Source organism: Xiphophorus hellerii, chromosome 3 (genome assembly GCF_003331165.1).
Source record: "Xiphophorus hellerii strain 12219 chromosome 3, Xiphophorus_hellerii-4.1, whole genome shotgun sequence".
NCBI classification, from domain to species: domain Eukaryota; kingdom Metazoa; phylum Chordata; class Actinopteri; order Cyprinodontiformes; family Poeciliidae; genus Xiphophorus; species Xiphophorus hellerii.
The window spans coordinates 26109022-26122923 of record NC_045674.1 but is presented as its reverse complement, the minus strand read 5'-3'; the positions used below and the strand labels follow the sequence as shown (position 1 = coordinate 26122923).

The 13902-nt window shown below is 40.6% G+C and overlaps 1 protein-coding gene across 2 annotated transcripts in view; it reads left to right on the top strand.

Moving 5' to 3' along the window:
• The window catches only part of LOC116717928 (myelin basic protein), a 75171-nt gene that overhangs the window by 23319 nt on the left and 37950 nt on the right, over window positions 1–13902 (top strand). For both annotated transcript variants that reach the window (XM_032559609.1, XM_032559610.1), the window contains exon 2: window positions 7679–7737. In XM_032559609.1, the coding sequence (XP_032415500.1) occupies window positions 7693–7737 (45 nt within the window). In that variant the 5' untranslated portion in view covers window positions 7679–7692. The remainder of the gene's footprint in view (window positions 1–7678; window positions 7738–13902) is intronic.

Here is a 13902-nt window from a genome sequence, read left to right as displayed (position 1 = left end):
TTGACTCAGTGTTGAAGTAGAGATGCATCTAAAAGTTGCAGGAGACTGGCCCTCGAGGCCTGGAGTTGCCCACCCCTGCATTGTGCTAAGGAAAATGATTATTTAATGCTAAAATACACTTAATCTTACGACATGTGTAAAGGTATAGCCAACATTTTAATTTGGAACAGTTTTCTGTTGAGCATTTGGGAATTCAGCTGAAGAAGCAGGCCGAAGCAGGGCCCTTTGCCTCCCCCGCTGAAGACAGAGCAATAAATTTGCATTCCGAAAAGGGGGAACAGACTTCTTGGCGCCTCTCGGCCAGGTCGGATGGAGATGGGCACGAAGTGGTCCGCCTTTGCTTAGATAAAAAACAGACACCTTTGCTATAAATCAGGAAGTCACAGCTTTCTTTGGGGGCCTGAGGGAGTTCTAATTGGTCGAAGAGCAGAACGCCTTCTTTGCATATATTAAATAGGGAAACGCCTCTTTGGTTAAAATTTCAGGACAGCACCGGAGAGTCGGAGAGTTTGTTCCATCTTTTTACTCCACGTGGGCGCCTTTGTCTGTCTTTGTGTTCGTTTGTCTTCCCTTGTGTGTTTTTATTTTCATGAGAAAATGCATATCTCTGTTCCTCTGCAGTTTTGTTGTTCATTGTTTTGTATGAGATTAAACTCTGTATTTCTGTGACGTCATCGTGCCTTGCCGTCTCCTTGCAGCCGTGATGACATCCGCTCGCGACCCGGCTAACAGGAGGAAAAGGAGAGCCATGCTTTTTCCAAAATTTAAGCTAACATAATAACTTTCCTCCTTAACAATTGGAGCGTAGTTTTGCTTCCGTGAATTAGCAACCAGACTAGAGCTTTTATAGAGCTGAGTGCAGTGACTCTCCTCACCACAGGGAGTCACTGCCGAGCTGACCATACCAGGACAAAGCAGGGGCCGAAGAGCCGACCAAACGGCCACTTTTCTCATGTAAGAGCAAACGCATCAACTCCAACTTACCTGCACAATGACGAAGTCAAATTAAAAATATACTGCTGCTTGATTGCCATGTTACTCAAGCCAAAGTACAGAACCACTAAAAACTGCAGCCAGATGTTAGTTTCCTGTCATGGGACACCGCTCTCAGCAGTGGTTCCTAAAATGTTCAGCTTCTGACCCGCAAAATAAAAATCAGAGATCCACAAGCCAAACTCTTGGTTGAGCATACTAGCATTTTTACTGAGTACGTTAAAATGTGGGGCAACGGCAACACAGTCAACATCAACAGCAAACATATTGATGCGTTCCCATTGCTATTTTTGACGTTTTAGGCAGTTTTCTGTCGAGGACCTCACATCAATGAGGGTAATGGCTGAGTTAGAGCACATAAACTTTCATCCGAGTCATAATGACCACTGCAGTGCCTCTCCAGTATGGTTCTCTCACCAGTTTGCCTTAACAAATGCCAGGCTTAAGCTTTCTTTGACTGTACGGCGTAAGTGATTTTACTTAACGATCAGGGTAATTGCTGCACAATAGGAAAAAAAAACTTCTCCTGTCCTCATAAACGTTCATTATTGTGGCTGGATGAAAATGATGACCAAGGGGACAAAATTGTCTTTTTTTTAAATAGGAATGATGCTCTGGCGTGAAAGGAAGTATTAAGATTTTAATGAGCTCTTATAATAGCTTTTAGGCCTTGGATCATTTTTTTTTAATCAGGCGTGGACCTTCATAAGCAAAAGAGACTATTTGAGCAAACCGCCTTTGCGTTTCAGCGTCCTTTAGTTGAAAGCCAACTAAAGCTCTGAATAACAAGTAGATATAATGGGCGGCTAAAATCTTCGATCTAATTAGATATATTCATCTCCTCATCAATGCTTTGCTGGGATTCTTGTTAGCGATGTACCAATTTTTGTCGCGGAAACCGCAGTAGCTCTCCAGAAGCTTTAAGCACGGAAAGCGATGGAATATCTTCCTTCTGGTAGCCACTTCATTGTTGTGTTGCACCTCACGCTTTCTGTTCATTTCTGGCTTTATCACGTAAATTGACATGCTTTTTGACTCTTTCCCATCTGCTTCCTCAGTTATCTGCACTGCAGTTTAACATTGGCGAATCTGCAGGGCATTTGATCAGTAAAAATTAGAGCTGCACAATATTTAGAATATCAATTACCCCAGTGGCCTGGGAAAGAATAGCCCGATTAAAAACGAGTAATATTTGTATGCATTTATACTCTGCTTTCCAAAAATATATTTGGCTAATTGAATTGACTTTGAAGGGACTAGGTTTCTATGTCCGGACCTGGTACAGATATTCATGACCCTTAACCTTGAGGTTAAGGAGAATTGTTGGGTTTTGTGATGAGGGAAAACAAAAGAGTGAGAAGAATATAAGCTAATTGCATTCAGAATGACAGATGTGATATTCAAAGATATTGTGTTTTTCTAATATTATGCAGCTCTCGTAAAGGTCACTGAACTGTGCTGTGATTCTGAGTAAACTATAAACTCAGTAAACTGAGAACATTAAGGTTTTTCACGCAGATACGGTTAAGAAAGAAATATTGACTCAGGTTTAAGTCAGTAAGTACTTAAATTACTCACCTGAAACAATATGAAGCTGAACTTTAAAATCACTGATACCGAAGAAAAGTCAGCTAACGTCCAAATGGCAACCCGTACGATCCAATCAGTGAAAAAATCCAACCAAATCTCCATTTTTTTCTTACTTTTTTCTGAATTAAAAAAATATGCCTCGTTTCCTGGTGACTGAATTAATAAGAAAAAAAAAATCAAGCTGTTCTGATTCCACCCATTTAGCAATGAGGCTAACTCATACTGATGAGATCGGACTATTGGGACATTCTTTGGCATACTCCAACAGAGTTGTACAACTCTTAGATAATTCTCTGCGTTGACTGAAGTTTGATCGCCCTATTTTACAGCATGTTCTGCTGCCAACGCGTTAAATCCAAACAAAACACTGAGTTCCTAAACACAAACTGTACATATAACAGTTTTGTTGTTGTTGTTGTTAGACAGATTTGAGTCATTTAGTGTTGATTTCTTTGAGAAAAAAATTGTTTTCAATTACTTGGAAAAACCTAATTATCCAAAACATTCTCATTCAGGTGAAACATTTCACTGTTTTTCTCCGAGGGAAGTTTATGAGCCTAAACTTTGCGAGCCTTTTACCTCACAATCTCTGCCTAAAGTGTAGGAGGTTTGGTAGACTTAGCAACATAGTTCAATATTGTCTGCACTCAGTTGACGGCTGCGTCAAGCGGTGAGGTGAATAGTTGTGTGTCTGCATACGTGATGAGCCCATCTTCTTCCTACGCGAGCTGACGTCGGCGGAAAATCTGAATGTTTTTTATTGCACTCTTGAATTCTTGACGTTTCAATTTCGTTGGATTCCACGTGCAAAGATCCTGCTGCGTGATTCCTGTCAAATGTCAGGAGCCCATTTCACATGTGTGTTATCAATGGACATGTGCTTCAGCAAACATTTTTTAAGCCGACGCGTGAGTTAAGATATTCGCCTGCAGATGCTGTCACACATGAAAGGGAGAAAGATTATGGTAAAAAGAAGAGTGTCAAAGATGATGAAAGGCCCTTTTTAGGGGAGTCTTCAGAAATCCCCTGAAAGCTAAGAAGAAAAAAAAATACATGGTGCAATTATTTGAAAGTAAAGGTGAATGGTCCATGAGGGAGAGGATGATATTCACTTAACTGACTGGTTGGGAGGCGGCTGAGCTTCATTTTCTTTATCTATGTTTTTCTTTTACATTCTTTTTTTACTTTCCATTTCCCGGCTAAACGTTTCAATTGAGATTGCATCAATTATTTCAGCTTGCTTATGTTAGAAACATTAACTCACTTAAAAGTTCTACTTAAAAAAAAAAAAAACAGTTGTTCAGTATTTCTTTTCCAGTATTTTTTCTCTATATCTCAAACTCTAGTCCTCCAAGCCCAGGGCGTTTCTGCACTTAAAACTTTACTTTAGTCTGAATCAGCTAATGAGTTTAACTTGCAACCTTTCTTGGGGTCGGTTGGATGGAGGTCAGATCTTATCGCTCTAGAGCTCATTCAGAACCGTACCTAGATCATGTCCCCCACAAAGGGTCTGGGTGGGACTGCTTTGCTCCACAACGTAGCATTTTTCAGGTTTTTCCATCTACACAAACGAACCACACTGAGGTGGGAAACAAACCGAAGTTTGTTTTAATCGGACTAAACAACTCAGGAGTAAAAAAAAAAAACCCTTAATCTTCCCGCGGCTTTAAGAGATGGGGTCATTTAAACCCCATAAGTTTTTTTACGCGATCCGGTGGGATCACGCCGACCACGTGCGCGCTTCTGCAAGGGGTTGTTTTGTTTGCATGGCTTCAGAAATTGACACTCGTGTGGGACAAACCCCCGCTTCCCCGCTGTCCGACCATGACATTTGCCGTTCTCCCCCTTCCCGTCACCCTAAGACTTAAGGGTCTCGAGATTTGGGCTTTTACTCAGTCGAGAACTTTCCAATTTCTCAATTTTCAGCCAGTCCTTACTGGTTTGTTTTGGGCCATTTTTATTTTGCAGTGTCCAGTGTCAGCATTTTTTATATATATTTTTTAGATAGCCTTAGGGTTAGGGTTACTTTTCTACATTTCAATTAATCACCCTCTTGTACACTTTACAATTCATTGTGGATTCTACGATGGATGGGTGGCAAGGTCCAGGTCCCAAGTCATGACATCTTCCCCCAGCTAGTATGAGATTGTTTTCCTTGAATAATGTATTTAGGTGTTTGTTCCGTTGTGTACTGGTGTTCAAATTAGTCATTTTAGACTCATCTGTTTAAAGGACATGGCTGCAGAAATGCCTGGCTTTGCTTACATTCTCTCTGGCAAGCTGAACTTCAGCTTCAGTTGTTTTTTTTTTAAAGAAAGTAATCTCTTTCTTACATATCTCTCATAAAACATGCTTATACAGTATTTTTGCGGTTATAGAGGCATGAATTATCATTGTCAAGTACTGTATATCAAGTCCCTGCTGTAGGTCTCATGATGACATTTTGAGGTTTTTGGAGACCTGCATCCTGCATCCTGCTTCCAGGTCGGACCGGTATTAAATTCTTTTGAGACCTCCTTAAATCCGTCACCAGATCAGCTGCCTTGCTGTGTTTTCTATTATTTAATGGAGGACTCAGACTCACTCCCACTTCAGCAGCCTGGAGCTCACCACGGGACAAGCCTCCTTCAAAATGCTGAGTAATAACGCTTTCTTTATGTGCCGCTGATTCAATACGCCCGTGTTGAACTTTGGCAGGTATAATTGATTCTTCAACAGACGTTTCATTTTTTTTCTATTCACAGAAAGATGGAAGATTTCTTCACTTTTTGTCTAAGTTGTTAATTTATATCACTTAAACTTCTAAATATCGTCAAAGTATTAATTATCCATATCTGGACGAGGTTTTGGGTGTCTGATTTTGTTTTTTTCAACATATGGGAACTTAATTAGATGGACTTGAGATAATTTCCTGTTGGCTGAACTCTGTCGTTACTGTATCTATTTATGTCAGAATCGCTGACACTCTCCCCTTTTAATTAGAATGGATTTTCATTATCAAGGCACTCAATCGGTGCTGATAATTTAGCTCCGTTCTGTATGTCACAGGAATCCGTACTCTCCCTTTTTTCTCTTTTTTTTTTGTCACCGTGCCACGACAAGTACGCCTGAAGTGCAGATCGGCACATAATGATTGGAAGTGTTAAATCTGTGCCACCTCACAGAAACCTAATAAGTTGCTGGGGCACCAAATCGGATTCGGAGGATGACTCTAATGAAGTACAGTAGCTGCTAATCAAATGCTGCCTGTGCCCTGAAGAAGAAGAAAAGGAAACAACGGCAGGCAAAACGTACCGCGAAATACTGTAATGAACAAACGCGCACTAGAGCTCAGCGTACAGCAGGTCACACAGTTTCCTGTTTCAGTTCAGATGACGACTACAGAGTCGGAGGATGTGATCCAGACAAAAAGGATTATTGATTCACAGCCTGAGTGCAGATTTTTAAACAATTTTTTATCTAAGATAAAAAAAGGAGTAAACGCAGTGATTCAGTGTTCAGATTAGTGTTAAATACCCCAATTACATCTCCCATGGCCAATTTCCACGATCTCACTTCTAAAGAGTTTGTCCTGTCTACACTGATTGATTCCGCTTTCTGTCTAAAGGACAGCAGATTTTGGCAGTGTAAAAAAAGTAAATAAATACTCCTCAGTTGTTTTCCACATACTGTTTGTAGGATCTGGTTGGCACTCAGACATTTAAAGACATAGTGGCAGCTAATTTGTTTCAGCCTGTTGCTATTCAGAAGACTAATTAAATTATCCATCATTAATGTCCAGTAAGCTGTTTCAGCACAGCAAAGCTCAACTGGTCTAATGTGTGTTGAAGTCGACAAATGGTTTAAAACATGTTTCCATTAAAAAATATCTGACCTTTAAGTATCTTTTTACTTTTAGTACGTCCCATTTCTACGTTTTTAAACGCATCTGTGATCCAAAAGCCACCTAAAATTGTGTCTCCTTCCTTCAGTAACAACTTCTACACCAAAGAAGTTGTTACTGAAGGTTACTGAATATACAAGCTCCCAGGACCCGAGCTCAGAGGATGAGAGAGACCACCCGTGGAGGGTGACAAGGGAATTTTTATAAATATATATATATATATTCAACTTGGACAAATACTTTCAGCATTGCCTCTTAAAAAGAAGTAGATGCTACGCATTCAAGTTTCTAGCCATAGCTAATTAGCGACCCCTGTCCCTGTGTGGGCTTCCATCATGAAGTTCAATATATTTACACAATCACTATCTGTTTGTGCTGACTCTGAAATAGCTTTTTTCCCTTCCTTCTCTGTTTTTAGTTTCCGATCAGCCAATTACTCAGTGCAAACTCTGACAAACAAGAGATTTAAAGAAACTGTTGTACCGCCTTCTTGCCAGCAAGGGAAAACGTCCTAACCAATGCTGACCTCGTCTGCATCTAGTGTGATGTACTGCTATGTTGCATGATTGAAGGATCCTCGCTATCAGCACTGAGTATTTATGATAAAATCATGCAAAGCGCCGGACGAATTTCCCAATAAATGTCTTCCTTTGACAACCAGATAAACCATCTTTTATCAAATGAGCTCATTAAAGCACATTTCAGGTGATTCAGTAAAACAAAATGATTAAAATCAATCTTAATCTCGCTTCCTGTGCTGGACACGATTCGCAGTCTGGTAATTTAAACCTATTCATAAATCAAACGTCTCCCTCAACGATCCAGAAATGAGATGGAACGCTGGTCAGCCTGAAACAGAGGATCGGGTTCAGAAATAGTTTCCCTACAAGCGGTTCTGCCTCAGCCCGGAGGGAAGATCACCAACCTCTGCTTCAGCCGAATGAGAAATGCTGGGCGATACACGTCAGGACAAACTGTGCTGAATAAACTTTATGAAATTAGATTACATTGTTTATTATTGATTTATAAAAGAGCAAAGGTCACTCCTCTAATCTATAACGAGCCTATTTAGAAAATGTAGTCACCCTAATGTCGCTGTGTTCCTGCAGGAATACGAAATTACTCTGGCTTTGGAGATGTTTTCCTTGCATTGATAAGAAAACGTATGTGATGCCTTTGTAATGTGGTGTTTCCTCTGTGTTCCCCCCCCAGCCTCTGTCAGCAGCATGGGACAGCATCTAGGAAAGAGGGAGACACCTGCAGACAGCAAGGTAAGAAGAGCCCCGTTTGTAAGATAGCTGCAGCAGTGTTTCTTTGACACTGCTGCAGCTAGTGTCAAAAAAACCTAATTTGAGGTGCAACATTATTAAATACAAAATTATATTCATTTCGCATATGGATAAGCTTAAGTGAGATATACTCGTAATTCAGCCATGGCGTTGGCACTCGTCACCTGTCAGCCGTAGAGGAGACGTCAGCGTCTTGTTAGCCGCTGCGTTTGCAGCTTTTTGGGGAAATCGTTAGTTTGCGATTTTACGAAAGAGATATGGGTTCGACACTTTAGAACGACACGCAACTTTTTCCGAACTGCGATTCTGCGAGAGTTCTGGTGTATCCAGCTGTACATCATCTGGGAAAAAACCCCCAAAACAAACCGTCATCCTCAAAGTACTTCTTGTCTTCTTCTTCGTGGTTTTCGCCAGTAGTAACAACCAGCTGTTGATCACGTTTCCCGTGTGATGCGAAAAAAATGTTTCCATTGAAGTTTTGCGAAATACATGTATTTTGTTGCGGCCATAAAAACCCCACAAAATATTTTTTTTATCAGAAAACAAAAAAGTTTTTCTGAAATTGCTGTCTCCAGTTAGCGAATTTATTTTCGTACATTGAGTTTGGTTAATGTAAGCGCAGCTACCTATGAGAAGGAATACTGAATTGTTTCCTGCTTCCTCCTGTTGTTGTGTGAGCGTGATCGCGATGATAGTAATGTGTGAGCGAGAACAGGGGTGTGTGTGTGTGTGTGTGTGTGTGCGTGAAGGCTTATTTGAAGCCTTACCAGTGTGAGCGCTGGCTTTTATCTGCAGGACTTTGAACCAAGTTGCAGCCTTGCTGTCAGTCTCCTTCGCTCCCTGCTGATTTATTACTGTTACGGGGCTTTCAGTGGGACAGTTCACCCTTTTCAGACTGTGTGACAGGAATCCACATAGGAAAAGGCAGCAGCGTTTCACGTGGGTTGTGTGTGTGCGCGCAGAGCCCGATGCGCAGAGTGTTTGCCGTGCTTTAATGGGCATGTGAGTCCTTTCTGAGCCATATGTTTCCTGAGTACAAACTCTCACCCTCCGGGCTCTAAACACAAATCCTGGGTTTTGTGGTAATCACACAGCCACAGGCAGCACGTTCCCCTCCTCTCACAAGTGTCTTAATAGGCAGCAATCCATGAATAATACGCTGACTCATTCTTCATTTCTAGGGTTATTCATGTGGGGAGATGATGGGAAAACCGCATCACGAATTTGAACGACTTTAGGTTTAAAAAGTCCGTACAGCGTGGTAGTGGAGTAAACACTGACCACGTTTCAGCTTAACGCCTTCAAATTTCGTCCCCCCCCTTCGAGGTATTCCACATTTTGCCACGTTTCAATTGATTTGTAAGGGGAATTTTATACGGCCGACAACCACAAAGTAGTAGTTTTTCACTGTGAAATGCCAGGAGCTTTTCCATAAGTCTCAAAAGAAGTTTGCGTTTGCGACGTGGAACTCCGAGGGTGTGAATATTTCTCTTCCTGCACAGATATGCAGGGGGCTCTTAAGGTGAGAAACCGACTCGCTGGCACACTCTGATGACTCAGCCTTTTTTGAGTTCTGCCACATCGACTGAGCTGCTGCAAAACTTTATGGGAAAACATTGGACTTAATGAAGTTTAAGCAGTCAAAGCACTAATTGAAGCCGGTTGTCATGGTGACACCTGAAGTGCAGCGTGTCTCCGTGCTGAGCCGTGGTGTGCCCCTGGTAATAAACCCTAGAAATTACCTAGAAAGCGCCACACCGCTGCAGAACGTCAGAGTGAATAGACGATGCTCTGACCAGGACTGACACCATGCTCTCTACAGCTGGGACTTGGCTCTGCTACTCTTTAACCTCTTAACTTGTATTTATCTCAGCTAATGTGGTATTTTTGAAAAATGATCAACTGGACTAACGTCTAACATGGCAATGAGCTTCATAACCGGTGAGCAAGTTGAAAGAAACATTGAAACCAAAGGAAATACTGGGGGGTTTTCAGACCTAATAGTCCGGTAGACTTGATTTGATTGGGGATCAAAATGGCAACATTTGTTTCATTTTCAGCTGGTGCGGTTCAATGTCACACTGCACTGTGTCAAAAGAACATAACCCTCAAAAAAAGAAAACCTGTTTCCCTGGCGGCCTGTGGTGCGCTGCATCAAGAACCACCGAAACCCGTGAAGAAGAGTCTGAGCGCAACTTCTTTCTTCACAAAACGGAAACAAAGCGGCGTCAGAGCCAACAGACATCACCCCATCGTGACAACAGAGTTTTGTACATTTAATATTAATAAAAATAAATTGTAAGAAATCTCCCTTACAGAAGTATTCCCAGACTCTAAAGCTCAAAATTAAGATCAGGCGCGTCTTGTCTCTACTGATGTCTCTACAGTTTAATTGGACTCCACCTGATTTAATTGGACTCCACCTGAGTCCAATTAAATTTGGTTAATTGGAGAGATTTTGGAAAGGAAAACATTTGTCTACATGAGCTCCCGTAATTCACAGAGCATATATGAGTACGAACACAGAACGAAGTAAAAGGAACTGTCTGCAGACTTTCCAGACAGGACTGTCTTAAAGCATTAGTCTGTGGAAGCTTACAAAAGCAATTCTGCTGCTTTGAAGGTCTGCGCTGGCAGGCTGAATAAACTGAGCTATTAGAGAAGGCAGGGGACGAACAAAGAACTGTTTTCAGATTTGTATCTCTCATTTGCTTTTAAAATATCAAACATTTAAAGAAAAGGTTGTGAAGGGAGGAATAATAGACCCTTTTCACAGTGACGTCAGACAATGGCCGCCATAACTCAAAACTGGGTATCTTTACTTCCGGTGTGATTTTGCCTTGGGAACCAAGCTGAAAACTTCCCGCATTCTCATAATCTTAAGGATATAATAAAAGGTAAGTTTAATAATAACAGCATTTAAGTGTTAGATAGCTGTTACTAATCATTGTAAATTCACCATTCTCTATCTGTGTATAAAATAAACAGCCTCCGATCGGAGAGTAAACCACCTAGCAGCAGCTTTAGCCACATTTAGGAAAAATATACTCTCTGTCAGCGCTGTAACGTTTAGAGGTTCACTTTCTGTGTTTTATAAAACAGTGTTTACGTGCTAGATAACCGTTATAAGTCATTGTCAATTTACCATTCTCCAACTGTATTCAAAGGAACCAGCCTCTGATCATGAGTAAACCAGCTAGCAGCAGCTTTAGCCACAGTTAGGAAAGATATACACGGCCGCCTGTCAGCGCTGTAACGTTAGAGGTTCACTTTTTTATTACTTTTTTATAAGTTTAGAAAAAACAAGACAAAAGCCACAAATAACAGTTGGGCTTGACGATATTTCTGTTTTTCCAGCAACAAAATGCGCATCTCCATGCACTGTTCATGTTTCTGTCACTGCTAACTGTCACAGAGTCTCTCCCAAAGACGCAAAGAAGGAATAAAAATAAATACACAAGAAAATATTAATGTGCAATGATTTGGATAAATAACTTTAATCTGATTACTGGATTTGAAATACGAACTCGTTAGATTATTCGTTACCGAAAAAGTGGTCCGATTAAAGGCATTACAAAGCAGCGGCGGCACCGGACATCTCTGCTTATAACAAACAAATCCCTATTTTATGGGATGAGTGGCAACTCCAGTCTATAATTTAATAATCTGATCAAGATTAGAGCCTAAAACGTTATAGTTCAAAAACAGTAAAAAGTTCTGGTTAAGGAACAGTTATGTCACGTAGGTAGCTAGCTAACAAAATTCACTAATGCTAAGCTAACGGTTACGCAAAACAAAAATACCTACCTTCATAGTCAAACAGGTATTGTTCGGTGAAGAATTTGTAGCCTTTGTCTAATTTAGATTTTTTTGTCAGAGAGAACTGGTTTGCAAATCGTGATATATCTTCAAATCTTATTTTAGGCAAATGTTTTAGAGACTGTGTAAACTCCATGCTCCGGTGATCTGTCTGATCAACATATGCTGTCAGATTTATACCTCTCTCTCTCTCTCTCTCTCTCTCTCTCTCTCTCTCTCTCTCTCTCTCTATATATATATATATATATATATATATATATATATATATATATATATATATATGAAATAGACAACTTTATCATTACTTACTATGTACACCGGAACTAAGGATACACAGCTTCGAGCCAAAACGGAAGTTGTGTGACGTCATGTGAAAAGGGTCTATTTGATCCATTTCGGAATACAGCTATAGGATAAAACGATGAAACCCTATGAATTATTTCCTAGATGCAGATGTATGCCGGATTATTAACAACAGGTCTGATAAAGAAATGAAGGAGTTCAGCATTACGTCCTACCATGTGTTTGAAGCACGTGTCGCTTTTAAAATCCCCCCACATATGAAATTTGGTGTCTGCTGCATTAATTTTTGCCATCTTGATTATTATCTCATTTATGAGGGTTATCCATCTAAGAAGGAAATTTTAACGAGCTTAATCCCACTCTGTGGTCGCACAGCTGTTAGCCCAGTTCATCAGAAAGTCGATCATAAGGTCAGTTTCACTTCCACTTTCAAGTCTCCAGCATATTGACATGAAAGGAACATAATCCTTGTTGATTGCACTGCATATCTTGAGATATGTCATTATGTAATGTTGCTACTGCGTCATTGCTGCAACATTTTAGTCATTTTTCTGCAGCGTCGGTCTACATGTGGCGTGTGTAAAAGCTGTTGTGCTCGTGGTGAAGTGTTCTTCAACATGTATGTAAAAGTTAGCACCAGCCTGACTTTGGCGGTGGTGCGTCGTACAGTGGAGGTGGAGCATTGTTTCCAAATGACGTTGTGACTTTCAATTTCCATGGAAACAAGAACCACACAAAAATGTGTTGTAAAAAGAAAAATGAGCTTCATCTTTTTTTTTTTTGAGGCTAAACAATAATCAGCTATTGTAAGTCTTTGATGTAGATAAAAACTGAGAATGTTGATATTTCTGCATTTTTCTGTCGTCTTTGCTGCTTTTCATATCGCGAAACGACACAGAGGTTTCTGATTCAAGTGTGGCGAGGTACTTTAACAGAACCGTAAGAGTTTAAATATATATTTTAAGTTGTTAAATGCAAACTTGATTTTTATTTTTCTTTCCCTGCACTCAGTACAGATTCGTTCACGTACAGTTATCTTTGTTGTGTTTTGTAAAACTTCAAAAAACAGTTGATTGTCAAGGTTTTGTGGAACATCTGTCGCAGACCCGGTTAAACAACGGCAGGTTCAGTCCAAAACCCTGATCCAAGAGAGTTTATGGGGGGCCTCTGCATTCAAAACACACAAAAAAACAATGTTAGCCACAAAAAAAAAATGTTGGCTGTAATGAGTGAAATCCAGTTTTTGTTTTCTTATGAAAAAAATGCTTAAACATAAACTCCAAACTTACAAAGACTGCGTGGGAACCCTGGAAGTAGCAAAGTTGTTAGTCCTTAAAATTGCTGTCTGTGCTTAGAGGTTGGACTCGACTGAAAATGTCAGTGCTGCAATTATGTAAAACAAATACTTCTTTTTTTTCCCCCCCCCGACCACTTTGTTGAAGTTCTCTTCGTAACACCTTTTCAAAATTACACTAGATGTAATTACTTTCTATTAATATGGCTGAGACTCCAATCTACTTTAATAGGTTGGGAGACCTTACTTCACCATCTGAGCCTGCAAGGGCTGCAAGACGAGAAGAGAATAATTATATAAGAAGAATTGTAAGATATTATATATCTTCTTTACCGAAGAAGGCAGCTTCTTCTCTTGTAATCGTGGAGTGAACTGCATAACTGGCTGGGCGGTTTGGTTTACGGCTCGCTGCCCGGCTGGCGCATTGATCATGTGGGGAAGAGGGGAGCCCAGACCAGCGGGGAGCCTGATGGCTCAGCTTATATGATTTGTTTCCTTCGCCTGCCAAACACACTCCAGAGGGAGAGGAGCAGATCCGAGAGAAGTGCATTAATTTGTCAAGTGTGGAGCTGGTAGGAGCGCCGTTAGGTCAGCGTGCTGCACTGTAGGAACATTCTTTATTCTTTATTTTCTTTCTTTTTGTTATATTGTTTTGTGTATCTCCCCGTTGCTTCGTTGACCTCGTAAGTCATTTCAAAGGTCTTCCCGAAGAGCCCGTTGTCATAGTGACA